The 24,392-nt window shown below is 39.8% G+C and overlaps 1 protein-coding gene across 1 annotated transcript in view; it reads right to left on the reverse strand.

Annotated features, from left to right (window-relative positions):
* The window catches only part of LOC309602090 (interleukin-6 receptor subunit beta-like), a gene marked incomplete at its 3' end in the record, with an annotated part of 34,191 nt that extends 12,271 nt beyond the window's left edge, over positions 1-21,920 (reverse strand). Inside the window, exons 1-12 of the mRNA XM_082335395.1 lie at positions 21,854-21,920; positions 19,301-19,348; positions 19,056-19,106; positions 15,016-15,127; positions 11,103-11,269; positions 9,981-10,120; positions 7,229-7,370; positions 6,984-7,066; positions 4,294-4,504; positions 2,479-2,637; positions 1,320-1,442; positions 577-729 (exon numbers count right to left, since the gene is read on the reverse strand). Coding sequence (XP_082191521.1) covers positions 577-729; positions 1,320-1,442; positions 2,479-2,637; positions 4,294-4,504; positions 6,984-7,066; positions 7,229-7,370; positions 9,981-10,120; positions 11,103-11,269; positions 15,016-15,127; positions 19,056-19,106; positions 19,301-19,343 — 1,384 coding nt within the window. The 5' untranslated portion in view covers positions 19,344-19,348; positions 21,854-21,920. The remainder of the gene's footprint in view (positions 1-576; positions 730-1,319; positions 1,443-2,478; positions 2,638-4,293; positions 4,505-6,983; positions 7,067-7,228; positions 7,371-9,980; positions 10,121-11,102; positions 11,270-15,015; positions 15,128-19,055; positions 19,107-19,300; positions 19,349-21,853) is intronic.
* Positions 21,921-24,392: the final 2,472 nt, after the last annotated feature.

Here is a 24,392-nt window from a genome sequence, read left to right on the forward strand (position 1 = left end):
GTTTGAGCTCACAACTATTCATTTATTTCAATGCGTAGAAGTTTCATCCTTTGTGGGTAAACACAAAAGTTATCAATTTAAGAAAATGTTTCTAAAAATGAAATTAATAATAGTGTCTTTGAAAACAGGGAAGAAATACAAACTGTATTCCCTGCTAACTGTGTTCAAAAAAGAAATATATAATCTCTTAAATCCTATAGAAAGGCTCAGAGTCAAGCTTGGCTGAGTTGCAATGAAACATAAAAGTATTGTGACTGAAATCGTAATACCTCAGAAATACTGAGAGCATACATCTTCCTTTCAGTGGTACTAGAGAATTCTGCAGTAGTCTTAGAACTGTAAGTTTTAAGGAAATATTTTCTTATCGATATTTAATGTGAGATGATATCTAGAAAATCCTATGTATTCATAGGACCACCTAGAGCATTAAAACGAGGAGCTGACCTTTGAGAGTGCTCAATTCCCACAGAAATCTAAGTAACTCAGTAGTGTGCTGCAACAGCACTTAATGGTCTGTGTGAAGCTTTTCTGTCATGGCTCTGAGCTGCTGCTTTGTTCTGAGCAATGGTGACTTACCCAGAGACTTTTTCCTCGATGAATCTGTGTAGCTGATCCTGTATCCCTGAAGAAAGCCCAAACAGTCTTCAGCAGCTATTTTGGTCCACTTCACAAGTGCAGAATGCTTTGTGATATTCACAATTGTCACATTAGCTGGACCTGTCCTAGGAACTTAAAAATCGGATAATAATTTATATTTTGCGTCAATACTTGTGCAATAGACATACAAGACTGAAACCTAGCTGCTTCCTAGAGAGCTCCTTGCCTGATTCTAGTTGTCACAAATATAACATAAAGAGTGGAAGCGAAAGGAGAAATCCCATAGAGTAAAAAAACCCCTCATCTTAAACAATACCAAAGTAGGTAGAAATTGTGACTGTCTCATTACAAACACTTCTAGTCCAATAGCAACAGCCATACTCATTTCAACTTGCAGTATAAGACACTACCGAATTAGGATTGGAAAATCTGACTTTGGCCACAGTTAAATTTGAGCTACAGAGAGTAGTAACTCCGCGACCCTCTTTCTGTTATTTTGGTAAGGTCATGTGTAATAATAATACTTCTGTGGACCTGTCAGTAAGGAACAACATTCCGGTCATTCACTGCCAGTGCATAACTGCTAGGACCAAAGGCAATGCTAGCTGGAGAATGCTGTTAAGTCACCTGGAAAAGAAACTCTGTGTAGGATTTATTTTATTGCAGCAGACAGGAAATGAGAAGAAATATAAGGGATGAGGTTATATAAAGGGGAGGAATACCTCCTTCAACTGAGTAAAAGTGGGTCACTCCAAAAGTCTTTTCATGTCTTGTGAAACTTTCACACTGACACACGTCAGATGCATGTACCATTATTTTGTACAACTTATATGGCTGAAAATTGTCTGGAAAACAAATAAAGGTACATCAGGGTTTACTGAAAAGTTATAACTGATAAAGGAAGGGAAGAGAGACAACAGCTTCATAGCTTTTCTGTATAGTTCTTAGACTCAAAGCATAGTATAAGTTTACAGTGCTTTACACTGAGTACAAAATATGCGCATCCTTCTTCATTGTCTCTAGATGCCTAATACCAACTATTTCAAAAGCAGAACAAGATGTAACATCGGTTTGCTTTTAAAAGATGCCAGATCTGCTTATAGTCTCCCTCTGGAAGGCTTGAGCTGCTGAGGAAGTAGGGAACTAAAATGGCTGTAGATATCTTAGTTCAAGGACAGATACTTCCCCCTCAGCTAGCATATTTAAAAACAAGCAAAACAACTAGATGTAATGTGGCAGTGCAGCTGTTGCAGAAGGACCAAGGGAAACAGTGCATTCATTTATGGAACTCTGAAGCTAAACATTCTCTACTGTACTTAAAAGCCACTCCTGAATGGCCTTTGCAGGAGTCACCTGCATGATTTTAATCAAGATTTTTGATGACTGTCCTGTAAAGTGATCCCTGGCTGCAGCTCATCATGCCTAGCTTTGTAAGCAGAACACTGGAGTTGAGAACTTAGGCTTTGACAAGGACAGCCACTGGGATTAAAAAAAAAAAAAAAAAAAATCTAAGAGAGACTGTAACAGAGCAGTTTATATTTAAAGTTAAGTTTACCTAGGGAACTTTTTTTTTTTTTAAAGCCAGTAGTGCATAGGTCTGCCTGGAATGTGGGCAAAGAGACATCATACCAACCACAGCAGCTTAGCTGCATTTTTTCCCCAACTGTGACCAGATGAATCCTACTGAAAACTCTGCTTTTTACCTGCCTTGCTGTTGCTAAAAATTAGGTGATGTCTCAATGCTGGACAAAGAAAAGTGTTGCGCTTATTTGGATCTTCAGTTTGCTCCTAAAAGCAGGATGAAAATCCTACCCTCCCCAACCAAAAATAATCAATAAGTGAAATGGTGCCTCCATAAGTAGATGTGGTCGTTGCTGTTACCTAGTGTGAAATTTCCAGTAGCTGTAGTTACTATTTTCATGCGCATATCCTCTTTACCAGTGCCCCAGTCAACTACAAAACATTTTGGTTTGTATTCTGGAGTCCAGGTGACAACTGCGTTACTTTCCTGGTGTTTGACATGGATTTGGCCAGGCAAGTCTGTGAACAAATATACCATTAGAGATCAATAAACATGAAAGCAGTTTTCTCCTCTCTTGCCTGCTTTCTTTTGCTCTTTTTCGAAGATTATTCCTTAAGTAGTTGTTATTGCAGGTGACCAGTATATAGTAAGGTTTACATGGTACGTTAATAAAGGAAACTTAGCATCTAGTCCTTTGCAATCGTGTGTGGGAGCTCTGGTGTTAATTGCTGTTCATGACCTTTAATTTCCCACAATCAGAAAAGGGGAAATGGCTGTTCCAAGCCTCAGGAATAGGAAGCCTGACGTTGCTAAGTAACCTCCTGTGAGCTGCTATTAACTGCTATACATAGAGCAACTCTAAGATAGTTCTTACCTGGGGGAGGAGGAGAAGGGGCTAATTATGGATTATAGCTATATAATTTCATATTTCATATACTTTGCATTTTCTGCAAGAATCTTAAACATTTTGATGTTTTTTAAAGACAGATTATCAAACTAGGAAAGACCTTCTGACTGAAACTCAGGGGGTAGAAGAGCAACCTCTCATTTTGGGCTAAGAAGTGGATGTTGTGGCAGACAGACAAAATTCTCCATTTCATCTCCTGTCTGAAAACCAATATAATAATGTTGAATTAAAGAAAATGGTTGTACTAGCTGAGGAAAAGTTCTGCATGCTGAGAAGGAATTTATCTTCGGAACGCAAGTATCTTCCCAGTAATTCATGATAGATACAGAGAAACTGCATAGAGGTACAACCAAATCTGAAACAGGTGTCTGGGGAGAGCTACGAAGAACAAGCTGAGAGGTTCAGTAAACACGTAGCTGTCAGTCAAAAGATGGCTTGAGGTGGTAGTATGTATTTCATCAGAAGAGAGCTAAAGCAGTCAAATGTAAGGGCACAACCAAATTCTAAGTCTTTGCAGGGCAAAGGAGAACAGAATGAGGGGAGTGTGTTAGAAAATCCTGGAAAACCAATTAGTTGCAGCTGTTTGGAGATCACCAAGGGTACTTGCACACTTGTTTCGTGCTATAGCTTTATTTAAAAAAAAAAAAATCTTACTTTGGAAGAGAGAAGTTTTTCTTATATTGCAATAATTATACCACAAGATTATAACAAATGAAACTAGCTTATATGATAAGAAAAACACTGTTAAATAGTTTTATTTTTTACATGAAAAAATTTTGTATTTCGGCAGCACAAAAGCTTACATCTTCATTGGAATATGATATGTGCATCCTATTTATTCCCCCTCCCATGTGTCAGTAGGGGTAATACTGAAATAAAGGACAGTAGCGGGTCTCTTAATAGTTACTTAGCTAAAAAACCTTAGATTTGCACATAATTCTGTGAACTTTGTTTAAACTGCTGGCATCTACTTAACTTTGAGAACACTCAATAAGCCCTTTTGATAGGTAGGTCTAGCACATAGTTATTTCTCTAGTTTGAGAAAACAAGAAGTGCTAAACAGAATGTTAAATTGCTCAGTCTGATAGTTAACTTCTATCAAAATCCTTTCTTAAGAAACAATACTGACTCTCATTATGCAAAAATATCAGCCTAATAAATATTTAAGAGAATGCTTAACCCTATCCCAAAGACTGTCAAAAAGTAGCCTATCCATTGCTCATAAAACTTCTCCACTGCTCTAATAAATGAATGATAAGCTAAGTACCTGTTGCAGAGCAGTCTGGGACAATGTAGATGGCTTGTGGAGATTCTCCTGCTTTGTTATAGGCAGAAATATTAACTCTATAATAAGCCATGGAGAGATTTAGAAGAACTTTTCTCTCCTTTAGAACGATGCGATTTGCTGAATCGTTGCAACTGTTGGGTATTCTTTCCACATTAACATAATATCCAAGGATGTTCTCACTTTGTGTTACCTAGTAAGAGAAAAAAGGTTATTATTCTATAAATGTTATTATGTTCTGTGCAGAAAATCAAGAGGAATTAAATTGTATAAACAAAATGTCACCTTTAATGATGGGGACAAAATCATACTGTTTTAATTAGGTTATTAGGAATCAATGAAGCAAAACATTTCCTTAAAATTAAGAGCATGCTTAAATTGAGAGGATTTAAGCACAGGATTAAGTGTTTTGCTTAATTGAGATCTTAGTTATGTGTATCCAATTAGTAATAACAGCAGTGAAGCAGCTGTAATGTTCTCTACATTTCACTGGAACATACCTCTCATAATTAGGAACTTGAAAGTTAATGAGAGGTGTTTAATTGCAATTTATGCCTCTGGGAATCTTCATCTACTAGGCTCTGTTAGGCATCTGGTCTCTTTGAGGATAAATGCTAGTAATTATACTACAACTTTGGAACATGTTATATATCCATTGATACAAATTTTTAGGTGGTGATGGTTCACTTGTTATTTTACTGTACTAATCTTCATCAGAGATTGGAAAATGAGTGCACAGAAATGGAAATTACTGCAATCTAGATGGAAACTGAACTCAGTACGTGAAGGCCTGTGAATTCTGCAAGGATTACTTCTGATATCAAGCTTGTCTGTTATTTCTTGGCACAAAATTAATAGTGTGAAGATACCACAAAGCTGGGAGATTGGATTATCTGAATGAAATAATTGGATACTTTTGGAGCAACATAGACAGGATGACATTCTGGTAAAGCTGCTGGGGGAATAGTGTTACAGTTCTTTCACCAGGCTTTGAAACTGGAACAGGTTTCTGTGTAGGAGAAATAATTCCTAGGATATGTGAAATATGAGCTCTGTTGCACAAGAAGAAACTAATAGAATTTAGCTTTCTTAGCTTAGCAAAATGAGACTGGAAAAGGTTAGTGCTGCTCTATCTTGTGCAGTCCTGCAGGAAGCCCTGTGTTACTTGCAGCCATAAAAGCTATACATGTTGCCTTGTTGGGTGTTTAGGGCTAAAGCCAGCTATCTTGTGTCTGTTAATCCAAACTGTGTAGAGGTTAGTCACTGAATGTTAGCAAAAGCAGAGGAGCTATGGCTAGGCTCTAAGATCTTTAAGCTGTTTTCTTTGTTTCAGATCAGCTTAAACAAATATGGCAGCAGAGCTGAAGATTCCCCCCCTCCCCCCCCCCCCCCCCCCATTTAACATGTTAATTTTTGAACTCAATCCTTTCCTCTGCCCCTTCAATGTTTATTGAAGCAATCTGGACTCGAACCTTATTTGGCATAATAGACTAGTGTAAGTGTTATCCTGAATGAAGGTCCTAGACCTGATACTGCATTTAGTATTACTTTTTTTTAACTAAAGCATTTAGATGGAGAATAATTTCTTCTCTTAGCTTAACATTTAAATTGGCATGTATTATCTATTGCTTTATCACAAAATGAATCATTTACTGTGCAGCTTTGCCTTCTTCTCAGGAGATAAGGGAAAAAGGAGCTCTCTCATCCTTATCAGGAGATGAGGTGTCCATTTCCTCTGCTGTCTTTTCATTTCCTTAACAAAAATGCATAGGGTAACTGCAAAACTTTCCACATCTTCTGATATTTCAAAACACTGCCAGTCTCTGTCCTTTCTGCCAGGGATGAACCCTATGGCAAACTTCCTGGAGTTTGTAGATGTTCTTTCTCTCAGAATCTAGATAGAATTAATTAATTTCCATGCAAACACCTAGTAACACCTTGCTCATTGAAATTGCCTGTGGGCCCCTTGACAATACATTCAAGACTGTCAGTTGTCCATTTCTTACCAAGAGAACTTCAGCTGGTAAAACTGACTAATCTGCTGTAGTCGGTCAGCTGATAATGACTCCTGCTGCAGAAGAGGGAAAGCCTCTGGTGCGTAGGTTTGACCTTTAAATGTCATTATGGGAAGCATGCAGCTAGATGCTGTTCTTGTAAGACAGAGGCTCTTTTTCTGTTCTGATTATAATGTATTTGCACTTCTGAATTAGTAAATTAGTAGATTTACCAAGCTTTTCTAAAAGATTTTGGTGTCTCAAGAATATGAATGTTCTTTAGGAACACATGAAACACAAGGTTTGTCACTTGTATGCGCTAAAGACTTATAAGGATCTTTCAAGGAAAGCTTAATTCCAAGAGACGTACTTGAAGCACACCAATTTTTAATGCAAGCTGGAAAGAATCTTTATTCTAGTCAATGATTTTGAGCCCAGAGGTTGCTGTTTTAATCATTTTTCAAGTTTATAAATTGATGTAGTTTTTCCTTGCTGGTTTCCAGCACCTAAAACACCACCATACAAATGCAGTGAATCCTGAAGCAAGAGTACAGTATTTGATGCCTTTTGCTTTTACAGTGTAGTCTCAATACAATGAGAGTCTATTTTTTTCCTATGAAGTTATATATTAATAGCACGGACATAACAGAAGGTACCCAGACTTAAAGTGAACATTACCTCCCACTTCAAAAGAACACTTCTTCTGCCTGGAGAGGTTTCTGTAGTTGCATTATGAGATATTCTTGGCTTGTTTGTGAGTTCTGGTAAACGTGGAAAAAGATGGAAGACATGCGCTCATATGAATCAGTTTGACCTTCATATTTTCAACAGTATCTGACAATGCTATTTCATATGATACAAGATTTGAAAAGGCTTTTACATTCATGTTTATTCCCAGTAGGACAGAACCATATTTCACTTACTGTGAGGGACCAAAATCTCTTTAGTCCAAATGCAAACACAGTGGAGATCATCCTTGGCTATGCACCTGAGCTGAACAACGTATGAAGACATAGCATTTAAATTCGAAATGGTGACATTGACAGCATTGCTTTCTACAGGCACCTAAAAACAAATGATGTTTAATTTATGTGGCAGCAATAAAATATAATCTTATATTAACTGTTTTCTCAGCCAAGGGCCAGTCTTCTGACTGCAGCTGAAAGTAGGGGTTTCTATCATCAAAGAGGAATTACTACACATTTTAGCCAATGTCTTTTCATGCTCTCAAGGCAACACCCTCTTTTTCATGAACTCGTTCTTCTCAGTCAGAACACGTAAGCAATAGTTTAGGTCTAAATATTGCTTTTCAAATCAATTAGGCATTATATATATGGAAAAATAATCACTTAACTATGAGCCTTGTTGGCATTCTGAAGAACAAGATGTCAAAGTCAAATTAAATATTAAAAACAAAAATCCCCTTACTCTCAAATGTTACTGTATGTCTAAATAGATCCATGCGACTGATGTGGTAAGGACCATGGCTGGACTGAACGTGTGGCTGCCTATGTCTTAGCATCACAGAAGTAATGTGTATCTGCAGCTGATGATGGCACTGGAGCTCCAGTGACCGTACAGGGAATGGAGATTGTCTTGAAACGAAGACACCACCTGTGTCTAAGGAAATCCCTGAGCTGAAAACTGTAGGAGAAAATATGATCAAAACCTGTTGCTATATGCTTGAACTATTTTACACTCTTCTCCAGATGCCCATTGGCGGCCACTATTGGAACACAGTATGATGCATTAAATGGACCTCTGGTCTGATCAGCTCTAGGTGTTACGATGTTTTTGGTAGAAGTGCTATTGCAGATTGAAATATTTGTTCTAGCATTTGTCTGCTCTGAAGTTTTGTTTTCTTAATTATATATATTTCCTAAAGAAGAAACAAAACCAACAAAACCTCACCCAGATCCCCCACTATTAGGTGACCAGCTCTTCTCTTTGGTTTTCTGCAGTGCTTTCTTTTTTTATTAATTAATTAACTTTGTATACTTTTGCTAATAAAACTAGCTTGGTCACGAAAAAACCTTGCAACGCAATATTACAGAAAGATTCCAAATCTCCTACAGAACAAGAGGGAAGTGAAATGGATTTAAGACCCAAGTGTTAAACTACATTATGTGTACATTAATCCTAGCCTTGATAAATGCTATTTCTCAGCTAGCTTTATATATCCTCTGTGCTTGTATGTCCACACTCACCCTTTCTCTCCAGTCCCATCTGTAAATGCAGCCAACATTCATGTGATTATGAAGAGTTTACAGCCTAAGTTCACAGGACCAGCTGGGACATGGGAGATAATGAATATTCATAAGCTGTAGTCTTTCAGTACTTGGTCATTCTAATCACCCAGTGTGGCTGTGTCTACCAGTCCTTCACATTAATAACTTGAATCTCCTCTCTCCCCTGTCTCCAGAACCTGTAGGACATGCATTTTTACTGCTCTTAATTCTGTGTTCTTCCACATGCTGCATACCAGACTGTCTGCATGTGGTTATTATCTATTGTGCTACCTGGAGGGGTATGCTTGGGTATCTGGCTGTCCTAGAATGGTCTAGGACTTGCATGTCAATGAACAAAGGGACCCCTCCAAGACTTGCATGTTTCTTGCACTAAGAAGAAACCTTTCTTACATGGCCCTCTCATAGTACTCCTCTGAAGTGGCTAAACAAAGCGGCAGCCAGCTACGAGAGAAATGGGAAAAAATATCATAGGCCTTCTGATATAAAGGGAAGAACATGGGAGATTCTGGTGGTACAAAAGAAGTGAAGGGACTCCTAGGAGAGCAGAGATGCCTAGGAAGTAGGAACAGTTGCTTTTTAGACAGTTTTCTTCTTGGGATTCTGTTCTACCTGATAAACACATATTCTTCATCCAACTACAGATAACAGAGCTTGAAAAACAGACAATTTCAGGGATTCAGTGATACAAATCATGCATATGTGTGTAGCTGCTGGCAAAGCCTTTGCATGATATGCTGGATGGCAAGGGGCAGGATAAGCAGCCATTGCTGCTGTGTGCAGATCTTACTAAAATTATGACTGGTTTTCCACCTCTTTCTTAGTCCCTTCAGTTTTTAGGTACTGTCCTCTTGCTGCACTATATTCTCACTGTTGCACATCCTAAAATGCATCTGGTATCACAGAGAAATCATTTCCCTTATTGCCAAAGAAGGAAATCTGGATAACTTATGCAAAACAAAAGTGTGTAAGGTATGAATTATTACCTTAAAAATCACAGCAACCTGATCTCTAATCAGTCTGAAAATTTAATGATACCAGCAAGAAGGGTAATATTGCTCATTTAAAGTGTAATCAGGATTTGAGTTTGTATGGCATTTCTGATATCCTCTTCAGCTTTTGCATCGCTGATGGCTGTAGTGTCTCACTGACAGGTTAATGAATCAGCTGATGTGCCGTCTGATTTTTTTTTTCTGTATAAAACTATTAATGTTTCTTTCCCAAACAGCTTAGGATCTGTTAGAAGAAAACTAAGAGACCTTTGTGAGATTTGCCTGCAAATTTCCTGCATGCTGTGCCTCCTTCCTATCCATGTTGTGTGTGCTCTTCAGTAGCATCCTGTTGATGTCCTGCTGTACATGCTATGCACTGCTGAGCCGATAGTAAGGCACCTCATGTTCTCAAGTGATCGTCATCTGGAAGTACTCACCAGTGTCCACCGAGTGGATTCTGTGAGTGCCTCTCTGTATCTCAGTTCATATGGTGTAGGAGTTGCAGGCAGGTCCCACTTGATTATCAATTGGTTTGTGATCTGTTGAGCATTTATGTTAGACGGTGCCAAGCACTTCCCTAAAATGGGAAATATGCAGCTGTTATAAATGCAAGAGAAGCAGGAGAGCTTTGGTAATTGTCTCTGTCAGGTATGGTTTATAAAAAATAAAAGACTTGGCACAGAATACTTGAACGCTGAAAGACTTTAAGAAGACTGGAAATAAATAATTACTAAATCTTTATGGTATCAACAAAATAGGGTTGGTCCTCTTGCCTTTCTTTTGTGAATGCTTCTACTGATTTCAGGAAGACTCTTTTTCTAAGCAGCTGCTATTCTGAGTGAGTCTGAAAGGCAAAATCAAAATGTCAAGAGTACCTATAATCATGAACTGTATAAAAAATTTCCAGAACATTCTCCAATTTCAGCAGTGAGAAGCACTGTTTTTTCCTGGATCATGATTAGTCTGAGAAGGTGAAGTTTTGGGAAGCTCTTAAAGTTATCTCAGTGATCAGGTACTGTAGGGAATCTTTAAATAAACATCTAAGGGACATAGTTAATAGGATTTATTTTTTCATATCTCCCCTGCAGCACTGTGTAGTGGGTAAGGCCTTTGAAAAGAGTTGAACTTTGAAAAGGTTTCTCAAAATGCAAATGCTCTGTAACAAGGATTCCTTCAGTGTATGGTACTGAGTCAACCTGCTCTTTGTAAACCAATAAAGGAGTTCAGAAAACCATCAAAGACAGCACAGGAAGCTGGTTAAGTACTGTACACTGTATCTTTATATATGATCACTATGTATTTTTCTGGATATGATTATTTTATAGTCTAGCAACTGATCTAAAGTAAAACTCTTGTCCTGTAAAAGCTGATAGACTTCTGCTATTGAATTTGGTAAAGATTTAATCCAAGGAAGCCAAACTGCAGGCAGATTAGCTCTCTGAATCAGTAAAAATAACGAGTGTATATTGGGAGTTACAATTTTGGAAATAATCTTTAAGAAAATGCTACCACTGCTTCAGCTGAGCACTGCAGTAATATAACTCTTGAAGACACTGTACCTGCTTTGCTCGGTGTAACTGAGATATTCTTTCCTTTCACGCATCTGTCATGGGCGTAATTCACTGCTATCCAAATAGATGCAGATCGCTTCATGTAGAGATTCTTTCGTTCTATTGTGATGGAAGATGATGATGTGTTTCGTTGAAAAACTCTTGGTATTCTGTCCCTTTGGAGAAAAGGAAGCAGAATGAAAAACAAACATTTTATTGGATTATAGTTACTCTTTCCTCCCCCTGCCCCAGAAAGCATAATTACAGCAATTGATAGTTTTTCACGTAGCTATATACAAAACTCAGTATCTTGAAATCTTGAAGGCGAGGCCTGAGCAGCCTAAAACAGGAAGTGTAATTCCAGTACCCTAGTAACTCTAGGAAATTTAAACATGCAAATCCTTGTTGTGTGGTGGGTAACTTAAATTCCTTAAACTTGTAAGGCACAGTGTGATACAAGACAAAATCTGTATAGCCTTCTTTTGTACTTAGTTGGATATAAAGAGCATTTAGAAGGTATAAAATCAGGTTAGAAATTACTTCATAAAGTCTATTTGGCACCTAAATTCCTTTTGAACAGCAAAATTTCCCAGTTACCTGAATCCAAATTACCACAAAGGTATGAAAAACCTCTTACGAGTTATATGCCTGTCTTCTGACTTTTGTTCCTGCAAAGTATCACAGTTTGACAGAGATTTAAATGCCACCTCAGTCCTCAGCCCTGTAGACTTCTCCTGGTATATGTAATGCACACAGCACATAAAGTCCAAGAGGTTTAAGGCCTTACATAGGAGACTGTTTGAGTTCTGCCTGTTTTTTTTCCTCACTCTCTCTCATTTGCTCTCTGCCACACACAGGACAGGTTTTTTTCAAGGTTAAAGCTATACCAGTTCAACCTTCTTAAAGAAATGGGCTGGCATACTAATTGCCTACCTACATATTTCAAGTATTAAATGTGCTGATTATGATACAATATTTAATAACTGAACAAAACCACTTGAAGGTTCCCCTGTCTTCTACTTCAGACTAGTTGTGAATTAGCCATTAATATTTCAAAGCATGATTTCAAATCCTTGGTTGAAACTTCTCTGTGGGAGTGTTTTTCTTTAATCCTTTTCTTCCAGACATCTAAATCACAAGGAGCAAGGATAAGGAACAATTTCAATGTCAAACTGATGTTACTTGCAGAAAGGAGTGATGTCCTCTTCTAGGCAACCAAAAACCCTTTCAAAGGTGTTTGTTTTCCTTTTAACCCAATAAAAAAGGAAAAAGGATGTTTTTCTTTAAGACCACTGGGTTGAAGCCTAGGAGACTGAAGTTCAAGTCCTGGCTCTGGCTTGGGAAAATAAACATCTCTATGAGATTATTGCCTCCCTCCTCCCCCACCCATCTCCTCTTTCAGTCTTTTTTTTCCTGCCTTCTCTGTTCGTAACATCAACCCTGCAGCCTAGGAACAGCACGGTCTGATTTTGGCTGAGGACTCTAAAAGCACCTAGCTTACAAATACTTCATCTGATAGCATCTCTAGAGAAGCAGAGCCATTTCACAGGTGCTTCTCCCCTTCCGTGAAACTCGGGCTCCTGGAAGACCCAAAAGGCACAACAGCAAACACAGTGGGGTTTGGTGCTTATTGCAAGTTGGCACCTGCTGCTACCTCCAGTGATAAAATACTGAAGGTGATTGGGGGAGTAACCTCAGCCCTGAGGTGGTTGCTTTGCTCCTCTGCAATATGCACAAGATCACCCTGGGGAATTTCCCAGTGTAGTGATGTTTCCTTAGCTTTAGGAGATGCTTCTAACCACAGCTCTTTTTTTAATGCAGAGTGGTGGGTTATGTGGCAGAATAATCAGCAATGAGTATCAGAATTTGCCAACGGCATACAGTGTTGTACCCTGTGTACCCCATGATATGGTCTCATGGCAAAGATCACGGCTTCTGATCTCGCTTCTCTCTTTCTAAACATACCCTTAATCTCATGGGAGATCCCAAATATGTAGGCATAAAATGAGGAAATGTAATGCAGGTACTGAGACAGAAATCTGTTTTGTTTTGGTTTTTTTTAAACAAACCAATGGGCAGATGCCCATCTACATTTTACCCGGCTTCTTTGTTTTAGCTTTCTCAAAAAAGTCACAACTGAAGATACCCATATTTTAAGGTAATCAGTTTAAAATTATCCCTACAAGTTCATTCCATCTATTAAACCAATACTCGATAATTCAGAATTGCAAGAAAATACTTAAAATTCTATTTTTCTTATGTGCCACATCTGACATCTCCTTGGATATGTGGTATAACATTATATACAATGTGTAATAGAAGTCAGCTTAGTGTCTGGTTGTTTGCTTTTGTTTTTTTTGTTTTTTTTTTTTTTAACTTTGAATGCACTAGTGTTGAATATTCAATGCAAGTCAATAGACGCAAATAAAAATAATTGATTAAGGTGATCTTTGGCAATAATGCTTCAAACAGTGTGTGGGAGGCATGGACAGATGTTTAATGACTCTTTGTATTGAGTTTGCGTGGCAAGGTTTTGGTAGCAGCAGGGGTACAGGGGTGGCTTCTGTGAGAAGCTGCTAGAAGCTTCTCCCATGTCCGACAGAGCCAATGCCAGCCAGCTCCAAGATGGACCCACTGCTGGCCAAGGCTGAGCCCATCAGCGACGGTGGTAGTGCCTCTATGATAATGTATTTAAGAAGGGAGGAAAAAAAACTACACAATTGCAGCTGGAGAGAGGAGTGAGCATATGTGAGAGGAACAATTCTGCAGATGCCAAGGCCAGTGAAGAAGGAGAGGGAGGAGGTGCTCCAGGTGCTGGAGCAGAGATTCCCCTGCAGCTCCTGGTGAAGCCCATGGTGAGGCAGGCTGTCCCCCTGCAGCCCATGGAGGGCTATACCCTTTTGTGCAGTGGAGCAGAGATCCACCTGCAGCCTGCAGAGGACCCTGCACCAGAGCAGGTGGATGCCCGAAGGAGGCTGTGACCTCGTGGGAAGCTCACGCTGGAGCAGGCTCTTGAAAGGACCTGTAGCTCCATGGAAAGGGGAGCCCAGGCTGGAGCAGGTTTGCTGGCAGGACTTGTGACCCCATGGGGGACCCACACTGGAGCAGTCTGTTCCTGAAGGACTGCACCCCATGGAAGAGACCCACACTGGAGCAGTTCATGATGAACTGCAGCCCCAGGGAAGGACTTACACTGGAGAAGTTCATGGAGGACTGTCTCCTGTGGGAGGGACCCCACACTGGAGCAGGGGAAGAGTGTAAGGAGTCCTCCCCCTGGGGAGGAAGGAGCAGCAGAGACAACGTGTAATGAACGGACTGTAACCCCTATTCCCCATCCCTCTGCACCGTCCTCCCCCTGGGGAGGAAGGAGCGGCAAAGACAACGTGTAATGAACTGACTGTAACCCCTATTCCCCATCCCTCTGCACCGCTGAGGAGGAGGAGGTAGAGAAAATCGGGAGTAAAGTTGAGCCCAGGAAGAAGGGAGGGGTGGGGGGGAAGGTGTTTTAAGATTTGGTTTTATTTCTCATCATCCTACTCTGATTTGATTGCTAATAAAAGAAATTATTTTTTTCCCCAAGTGAAGTCTGGTTTGCCCATGATGGTAATTGGTAAATGATCTCTCCCTGTCTTTATCTCGACCCACGAGCCTTTCATTATATTTTCTCCCATCCAGCTGAGGTATGGGAGTGGTAGAGTGGCTTTGGTGGGCACCTGGCATCCAGCCAGGGTCAACCCACCACACTCTTACCAAGTTCTTACCAAATCAATAGGTATTGATGAGATGTGAAGAAAGATTTTGACCAGTATTGTGTAACAACCTACAATGTGATGAAATATGTTGGAGCAAAACTCTGGCAGGTAGAAGTCATGCCGAACAGCAATGACAGCTTGTCATTTTCTGAAATTACTTTTAGACTTACCATTTTAAGAATACGGTATAATTAATTGCATTCGGAGCACTGGGTACTGGCAGCCAGGTACAGGTTAGATCCTCACTTAATTCTTTGTAGCATACCAATTCATTGTCCCAATCTGCAAGATGAAAACATGTGGACTGGAAAAGACACATCACAGGCAACTGTTTACCATTAACCAGTGTGAGCTGACTATGAGAAGCGAAAGCAAATACAAAATAGGCTATACCCTTTTGTGCAACAAAATAAGAACTAGCTGTGCAAGTCCTTATGGCATGTTTACTCTCAAGGCAAGTAGTTCACTAAAGCTTAGAACAAGAGACAGAGACATTTAGAAAGATTAAACCTTTTCAGTCCTAATGTTTCCAAGTAAAACCTAGTTTTCCTACATGAAGGTAGAAGAGGATCATTCTTCCTGTGTTTTGTGATGCCGTTACCAGCTGTTATGTGCCCAACTACATAGGGCTGAAATGTTTGCTATGGTGTTTCCTACCGCTTTGGTATCATTACACCTTTGAACTGTTTCTCTCCTGTAATAGTGACATCTTGCTTGCTGCTTGCTTCTGCACTTATTTAAAGCTTAATTCCCTTCCCCCCCCCCCCAGTTCTAAATGAAATATCTTTTATACATCTGGAAACACTATTGCATTCTTTGGCACAAAAATTGCAGAAACAAATTGCACATATGCAAGGAAGCATTACTAGCTTTGAGGAAAGCTATTGCACGGTAATGTCCTTAAACCAGATGACAAAATTGCTGTGAACCTCTTGCCCTAAGAGACCTTAGATTTCTGTCTCCTAGCTCTGCTCTCGTTTCACACTGTTCCCATCTGACAGACAGTGCCTGTCTTGCCACTGTGTTTCTGGAAGCTTTCAATTGTTTGCTGAAATTTGTACAAAGCATTGGCTTTTGGTGGGTTACTCTGGATCTGGGGAGCAAGCCCCTTCCCTGGAGGAGTTGCTGTGACTTGGGAATCCTGGAGATCCAGGACCATCTGCCTTGCACGGGTGGGAGGCACTGTTCACCCACAGGATTATAAACCAGAATTGGCAACAGCTCTGCCTGGAGCATCTCATCGACTGTTAAACACAAATTTATAGATATTTTTGAAAGCATAGGCCAGAACTGACTGCACGCATCCTTGTGAAACATCTTAGAAATTAAGGCCATGCAACTAAGTTGGAGGAAAAAAAGAGAGAGGGGCCGCATTTTAGTGCGTAACACCAAGGGCCAATGTGATGTTTCCATAATTTCCAACTGGCAAGAATTACTGTGGAGTTTCTTGCAAAGCATTATACTCTGCAGCGTAGGACTAATTATCAACAGTAGAACCAATTGACTAGACTCCAGTTACTCCAAAACAATCAGTCATCTCTATCCAGAGTTCAGAGTAATGCACTATTGCTGGAGAGAAAACATATGCTGCTTATACTACCAGCTTCATAGAGATCACATTATAAAACAGGAGTTAAGTACATAAACATAAGTTTATGTATAAAATAACTCGTGCTTAATTTTTTGAAAGAAAAATATGTGGTTTTTTTGCAATTGAACATATACATTTTTCAGCTGAAGGGAAATTAAATGCTGATGACATTCTTAAAGGAACTCACTTTTAGTATCTAGTGGTTAAGCGTATTTCAGTATTTCAAAAATCCCTTATCAGAAATGATAGTGATAAAATATGACTGTTCTCTTTTTGCTTTGTGTCTTACTGTCTGAACTATTAGTTCAGAAGAATCAGACATGATGTCTCAAAGTACCACCCACACTTCTAAAAAAAGACAGAGAAAAATTTTTTTTTTTTGTCTTCAGAAAAGTAGATAAGGATCTCAGCAGGTACAGGATACCAAAGATGATAAAAATGAGTTTTTGCTGATGAGTAGAGTCACAGGTTCTTTACATCTATTAGATTTAATAAGTTGCCAATAGGCCTATCAAACTTGAATAAGAAATGTTTTGATTTTTGATAAGTAAATACGCATATCTGGAGTTGGTGTTACAGTATGGTTATGGTATCTCATAACCTAGGCTATGAGAGAAAAGATCAGTCCTCCTCTTTTCCTCATTCAGAGCCATTTCTTCCCACAACCTGAGTTACAGAGTATCCTCGGTATTGTTTTCATCATTCAGATGGCAGCTGTATGTTTAAGTTAAAAGTTGATTTGGACCAAAAACTGTGTCAGATGGGTGTAGGTCAGACTTTAATACTTCACCGTCTGACACTTCCTTTCTCCTACTAAAAGAAATGTGCTTTTCTAATAGTTATGCTGCATCAGTTTAGGTGTGTGCAGTTTCCTTTTGGGAAGGTAGAAATCAACTCTTCCTTGTTTCTACAACAATGTGAATAATTATTGAATTCTTTGCTTTCCTAGTCTGACCACCAAACCAAATCTTGGCCACGTCATCCATGGACATGGAGCTCTAACAACTGGGGAAAGTAGCAGCTGTTCTCACATTCTTCTCCTGTTTTACTCTGAATTAAGCCTTTCATTTACTTGGTGTTTCTTTTTTGTTGTTGTTCTTTTAAAGAAACACCTGAAAACAAAATCTTTTTGGAACTGCTGTAACTCTTCATGTCAATATGCTTGTAACATACTGCTCCTGAAATTACTTGAAATAACAGTTCTGGAGACAGTGACGAGAAGGAAACATTTTCCCTCTTCTGCTAAATTTCTACTACTTTATTCCCCAAATAATTTCTATTAACTGAGGTCCAAGTGGTGACCACAGCGTGGCAGACCTGGCTCTGCTTATAGAAGAACAGGGTCTGCTATCGCTCCTCACGCTCTCAGTCTCAAAAAACTTTTAACTTTCTCTATGAGATGATAGTACTAGAACAGACAAAGAAAAAAATACATTTTATGCGTGGAAACAGTGTATTAGCTCAACTAACACCCCAGTGCACCACCCTGCTGCCAATACACCGAAATTCTATGTTGCTTTCTCCAGAAGAGCATAATGAATGTTACACACTGTTTTTTTTTTCATTTGTCCTATTTGTCGGTATTAGTGTCTACATGCACATTCAGTTTTATCTTAGTGCTTTTTTGTTTTACTGTACTGCTTCCTCTTAAAGAACATGCATGTTATTAGTTCTTCCCAGCCCTAGAATAGTAGTAGTCCTGTACCATGACTGTCCTTCAAGAGCTGGGCAAAGAAAGAAAAAAAATGTTCACTGTTCTAAAGGCATCACAATCCAGCTTCTTCTTAAAAAAAAAAACAACAAAACCCCAAATTTTTTCACTCTAGAACTTTTTTCTTCCTATTGTATGTGGTGTTTTCAGTAATACTTTAGTATAGACTTTGGTCTGATTGGCTAATAGCAAGGACAAGAAAATTATCCGTGGCTAACTTCAGAAAAATATACTCCTCCTGATGATGTCTTATCTAGTGCCGCCATGTGCTCAAAAACCTGTCTTTTCTGCTGTGGCTCTTAGCAAGTAAGATCTTTCTGCCTACAATACATTCAGAATGAAGCACATCCGATGACCACCAGCTGCTGTGTAATAACATCTAAGGAAATGCGTTGGCTGGTCCTTTTTGCCATTAACAGTAACTTACCAGTTAAATGTACAGCACAAATAATTCTCACACATAAACACGGCGGATTCTGCTGCCTTTTGACACCGTGGCAATTTGTCCAGAGGCCGCCCACCAGGCAGGATTTGTTCACAGCTGCCTGGGCGCCCGTACGCAGCCGTCACGCAGACACGCTGTGCCGTCACGCAGGCACGCCCTCCCTGCCCGCCGCCCCGGGCGGTTTGCCCCTTCGGAAACCTGCAGGCGTTTCCCCGCAGGCAAAGCCCCCCCGCCTGCAGGCGGCTCCGCGCGGCGGGGGGCGCGCGGCGGGGCGGGGCGGGGCGGGGCGGCGCGGGGCGGCCGCCAGGCGGCGCCGGGGCACCGGGCGGGGCGGGGGAGCTGCTGCGCGCGAGGAGCGCGCGGCGGTGCCTCACAGCGGCGGGGGTTGGGCTGGCGGGTTGCCTTCGGCAGTGACGTTCGTCTTTGCGATGAAGCAGGTATTACGTGAGGAGTATTTACCCACCTGGGAGCTGCTGGCAAAACGGGAAGTCCCAGTTTATGCAGTTGCAGGCATCTGGGGAATAAAACGGAGTCGTTTAACAAGATAACTGTAAAAGAAACAGGAAAAAACGTTACTGGCTGTTGTTTCTCCTACCCACAGAACTTAATTCGGTCATGATTTTGGTCGTACAGCCTTGTCTGTGAGTAACGTTACAAATTTTTACTGTTTATAGACAGTAGTAAGTTATGCAGAAAATGAAAACTCACCTGTTGCAAATAAAAAGATAGCCGCGAGCAGGGAGTTCTTCATCTTCGCTGTAAAGAAGCATAATGATTACCATCAACATTACACTGCCTTCAGTCTATTTCTCACACTTCCTCTTCAAACTTCCTATTCATTCCACTACCTATACTGTTACTGGCTGAGCACATGTAATAGCTTTATTAATGACAGTGTGAGGGACACTTGAGCTCTAAGTTACTGATTATACTTACAAAATCCTAACAACCTTTCTGAAAAACAGAAATTTCTTTCCCCACTTGGTGTTTGTAAGAAGTCACAGGGAGATTCTTAATAGTGTCTGAGATCCCAGCAGTGCAAACCAAATTAAGCTTATATAGCTACTTCAAATTCCTTTGAAAATCCTAGCCTAAATGTCAACGTGAATTAGCGATATTGATATCAATAAAAAGTAAATCAATACGAATACTCTAATACAAATGCTTGGATGCTGTAGAAATAATAGCAGAAGACCCTGCCTGTCTTCGCTCTCTGATTTCTTCCCCCATTCAAAGTAATGTCAGCACTGCAAGGACACTGTATCTACATTGTTGGTACCAACACTGAGAGCCCTAATGTAGACAAAAATCACCATAGTTGTAAATCAAGTATGACTATAAACTCCACATCTATTAAGTCTGGTCAGAGCACATTTAAAATAACTGTGGGCACAGAAGCCACCAGAGCCACCATTGCTGTTGCTGCTAAAGCAGTAAAGGGAAATTTTCAGAAAATTTCACTACTGTGGGAAATTTCCCTTCTGGGCTTAGATAGCTGCAATCAGAGACTGGATTCAGACCTACCTGATGATAGGCAAATTATTAACTTATCTTGGAAACCATGGCATATTTCAGGTTGAGTATTGAATACCAAAAAAATTCTGTTCAAAATGAATCACTTTCTTAAAGAGAGAGAGTTACTGGCATACTTCTGAGCCTGGTCTATAGTAGGAGTGGGTGACTAATGCACCAACTATATCTTATCAGATTTTCTGAAGGGCACAGTCATGAAATGCAGGTGAATAAGGAATTCTACTGAGTGTTACAGGGGGTTTCCTAGAGATGAAATCGTTTGGGCTTGGGAGTAAGCTCCGAAATGCTGAAGGGTGGTAGATACAGTGTGTGTGTGCAGGTTCAAAACCCCTCTTATCTGAGTGACCCAAAAATCAGCCTTGACAACGCTTCCCACAAAGAACAGCCAAGAGGATAGTGTTAATTTATGAGCAGTAAGGAAAAACCGACAAAGAGAAAATGCAAGTCATACGTGAGAGAGATTTTGACAGTGCGGCTTGAAGAGTTAAGAGACTCACCTTAGCATAGAAGTCAAGAGATGGAGAAAATTATATGAACTGTATGCATTGGTTTGACGTGATCAGGATAATCACATTTAAAGTAACCTATCCCAAATGCAAACCACGTAAGTAACGCAATGCAAGAGCAGGAAACTGGATTCAGCGTGCAGAGAATTAGCATATAAAGAGAGAAATAAACCCAATAAGGCAAGTCCATATTATCTTTGCTGGAGCTCTAGGTCTCCGTATGAATGTTATCGTCATTTAAAGAAAAAAGTCAATTGTAATAAGGGCAGAAAATACATTGCCAATCAAAACAGCAGAGGAGAGAGAACCTGCAAAACTGGAATTTGCCATAGGCGTAAGAACCCATTTTTAATTATAGTTCAGCTATCAAGTTGCCGTAGTAACCTTTTAATGTATAACAAAAGCTGAATTATTATTTTTGAGGTAAATTTTGCATAGAACCACTTTTTCAAATGTTTAATATTTCAGATCTTTCACCGCTATGAACTTGTATCAGAATTGTAAATGCCTTAAGTTTTCCTGTTATTCAGATGAGGATAAATTATGCCATCTTTTGTGATGTGCTCAAAAGTGCAGAACAACTGGAGGATACCACCAACTTTGCTTCATTTGTGACATAAATGGTTTCTCAGGCCTAGGTTTATGCATTATTATAGATGTGGTTTTCTCTGAGTGGTTTTCCTTGTCGCTTGTTTATTTAAGTTCTGTAGTAAAAGGCACAGCAGGCTCTTGGTCTCGCCAGAATACAATCTTGAAATAAATAAACTCTATTTAGGATTACATCATGTAAATAGAAAACCCAGAGCATCCTTCTCTGTTCCCTGCCTCAATTTTATCTGTTAACTGTTACACTTCAGAGGAAAAACAATCTGAAGACAGCCGGGCGTGGTGAGGAACATGCTGCCCGTCCCCTTGTCCTGCTCCATACCTGTGGAGCTCCATCTTTTGCAGCCTTGCACATCACAGGAGGACTGGTCAGACTGTGAGCTTGTGAGCACATTTTTTGCAGGGGACCCTTGTGCCCATGAATGCTAATGAACCAGAAGGGACCTGAAATCTTCTTTGCTCAGAGTCCTAAATATGTCCCAGGACAGTTTGGGTTATGTGGGACCAGCAGCCTCGTTAAAGCACACTCAGAACCCAGTGGGCAGCTGAAGCAGAATGTAGACTGCAGAGACAGGGCATCAGCAAAGCAATACTGCATTTCTATTTGAAGTCTTACCTTGTCTGAAGTGCAAATGGTTGAGGTCTTCATTTTCTCCTGGTTCAATCTGCGTGTATTTTTGCTGGCTCACTGTTTCTCTGGTGAAACGTTCAGTTCCAATTGACTACAGTTGATCTGTTTCAGACATATTGTAACAAATTGAAAATTGTAGCAAATTCAAATTCAATTTTTGCCTATTAATAGTACATGCTGAAGTCCTGTATCTTTCCTCTGTGGATCTAAAGTAGAGCTACACTATTTTTCACAAGCTACTTCTCATATAACTCTGCTTCCGATAAGCAGACCTCCAGGTCTGTAAAAGATCTGACAGAGTCTTACAGAGTGTTTTTTTTGCCAGAGAAATACATGAGTATCTGAATTCAAAGAGCAATTCTCATATGGTCTTTAGAGGGAAAAAAAAATCCCACTCAGCCCTCAGCCACACCCCTTGGGGGAAATTTGCTGTGATAGGGAGAGCCTCCACCACACACTCTTTCATCCTTTCTGAGTTCAAGTTAGCAGCTTATCATTCAAACAGTTCTATGCTATCTTAATGAAAATCACAGTCTTCACCCTAACACATCAGCTGAGCAGAGACCATCAAAAAATTTATATAAGAGATCTGCCCTGGCGGTTAAAAAAAATCCAAGTACAGATGAAGCGTAAATGTCACCGAATAAGCTAGACAGCCAACGCAGAATGCAGAAGAACCAGAGATTTATATATTTGGGTGAAAATCCCTTTGAAGAAAAAAAAGAAGGTAACTAAATTGATTTCATTAAGACCAAATGTGAACTAAATTCTGCTTAGAATAGATCTAGGGTCTCATCATGGACAGCGATGTCATGCTAGATCGCCCTAAGTGCAGATGCAGAGTTTTGCCTAGTGTGTCAGCTAGAATGTTTATAAGAGTTGAGGAAGTATGATTAGAAAAGACAGGCAACTTCTCTTTACTGCAGCACCACAGTTAGTGCTACGGGCCTGTTTGTGGGACAATGGGAGGAAATTTTCCCTGAGGTAGCTCAGACCAGTGGTTTGAAAACAGAGTTCAGCAGACACCCATTGGCTGAGCTGTGTGCAGAACCAGAGTCTTAAGTATTGTGATTTGAATTGGAAACAAGATCCTTACCTCTGCTAGATCACCTTTGAGCACATCTCACCAGTTTTACTAAGTTGTAGTCTCTGACTGCTCTGAAAATACAATGTAAGGGTCTGCTTAGATTTGTGTTCATCATGTCTTCCTGTGCAGCCAAGCGAAGAATCAAGGATCATCCTTAACTTTCTCCATCACATTTAAGACTTTATTAAAGGGAACTTAGTGCTTTTAATACACAAGCAGCTGAGCAAGAAAATAAGCCTTCTTCCTTGCCATTCTGTTTGACTTACCCAGTGGGCCTGCATCTGCTACAGGGAGTTATTTTGGGATATGTGGTGTGGAAACAAAGAGAATTTGACAAAAGCTTGTCTATACTCTCTCCATACACACTTACGGGAGTAAGCTCTACCTTTTCGAAGTCTACAAGAAAGGTTGGGGTTTTTTTATTGTTTTGTTTTTTTTTTTTTTTTAATGCCTGCTTTTTTTATCCCTGAGGCAAGTGGGAGGAGATATAAATATCCAAGTCATATTTTTTTTTCTCTCTCTCTTTTTTTTTTTTTTTTTTTTCCTTTTCCCCCTGGGATTGCTCCTAGACAAAGAAAAGCTTTCTGGTGAAACACAACTATTGCAGAAAGCATGTTTGGAGAAAGCCCAAGAAAGCAGTATGAAGAAGCTCGTTTAGTACAAGGCAGAAGGTGAATTTTTTAACATATTGTTCTGTGTTCCTAGTATATTATCCTGCCCTTTCCACTTCAGTAACAGTGCATGTATTTGTGCTGTTAGTGTAACTAACTTTCACAATCAGCTTTTCTCCATGGTAATTTTTCTCTCAGAATTTTATCCAGCGTAACTGGACTGCCAAGTCATTACCTTTTCTTAATTCAAATCTTTTCAAGTGTCTTTCCTGTCTTGGAACGAAGTGATTTAAAAATAGTAATTATGGTTAACTAGGTCATCAGGGTTTGTATACATGCTCACTTGTGACTTTATTACTCTTGGCCATTTTCTTTTTCCTTCACCTATTATTACCCAATAGATAACCTGGGGGAAATATTTTTTTGAGACATCATTTAATTAGCTTTATTAAAAGTTACTTCAGTCATCTTAAAATAATTCACAAATAGCTCTTTTCCATTCCTGTGTAGAATAGAAAGCCAGGAAGGGGTTAGATTTGACAAACTGGAGTAACAGTGTCATGATTTTCATTATCCCCTGTATCTTCCAGAGCTCAGTGACTGGAATGGTTGCTCAGAAAGTGGGATGAGTTACACCTAGTTTGACTGCATGAGGGCTTTACATATGGGACTAACCACTGTGCTTTCAGACATCCTGGCATGGCCTGTTTTGAATCTCCCCTTCAAGATTATTCTGCTTTATATCAATAATAATTCAAAAAAATCCCTTGAGTAAGGATTAGTATCTAGTGAGTCATGTCCCATTTAAGCATTTTAACCATTAACC

Source organism: Platalea leucorodia, assembly GCF_965183815.1.
Source record: "Platalea leucorodia genome assembly, chromosome: Z".
Lineage (NCBI taxonomy): Eukaryota > Metazoa > Chordata > Aves > Pelecaniformes > Threskiornithidae > Platalea > Platalea leucorodia.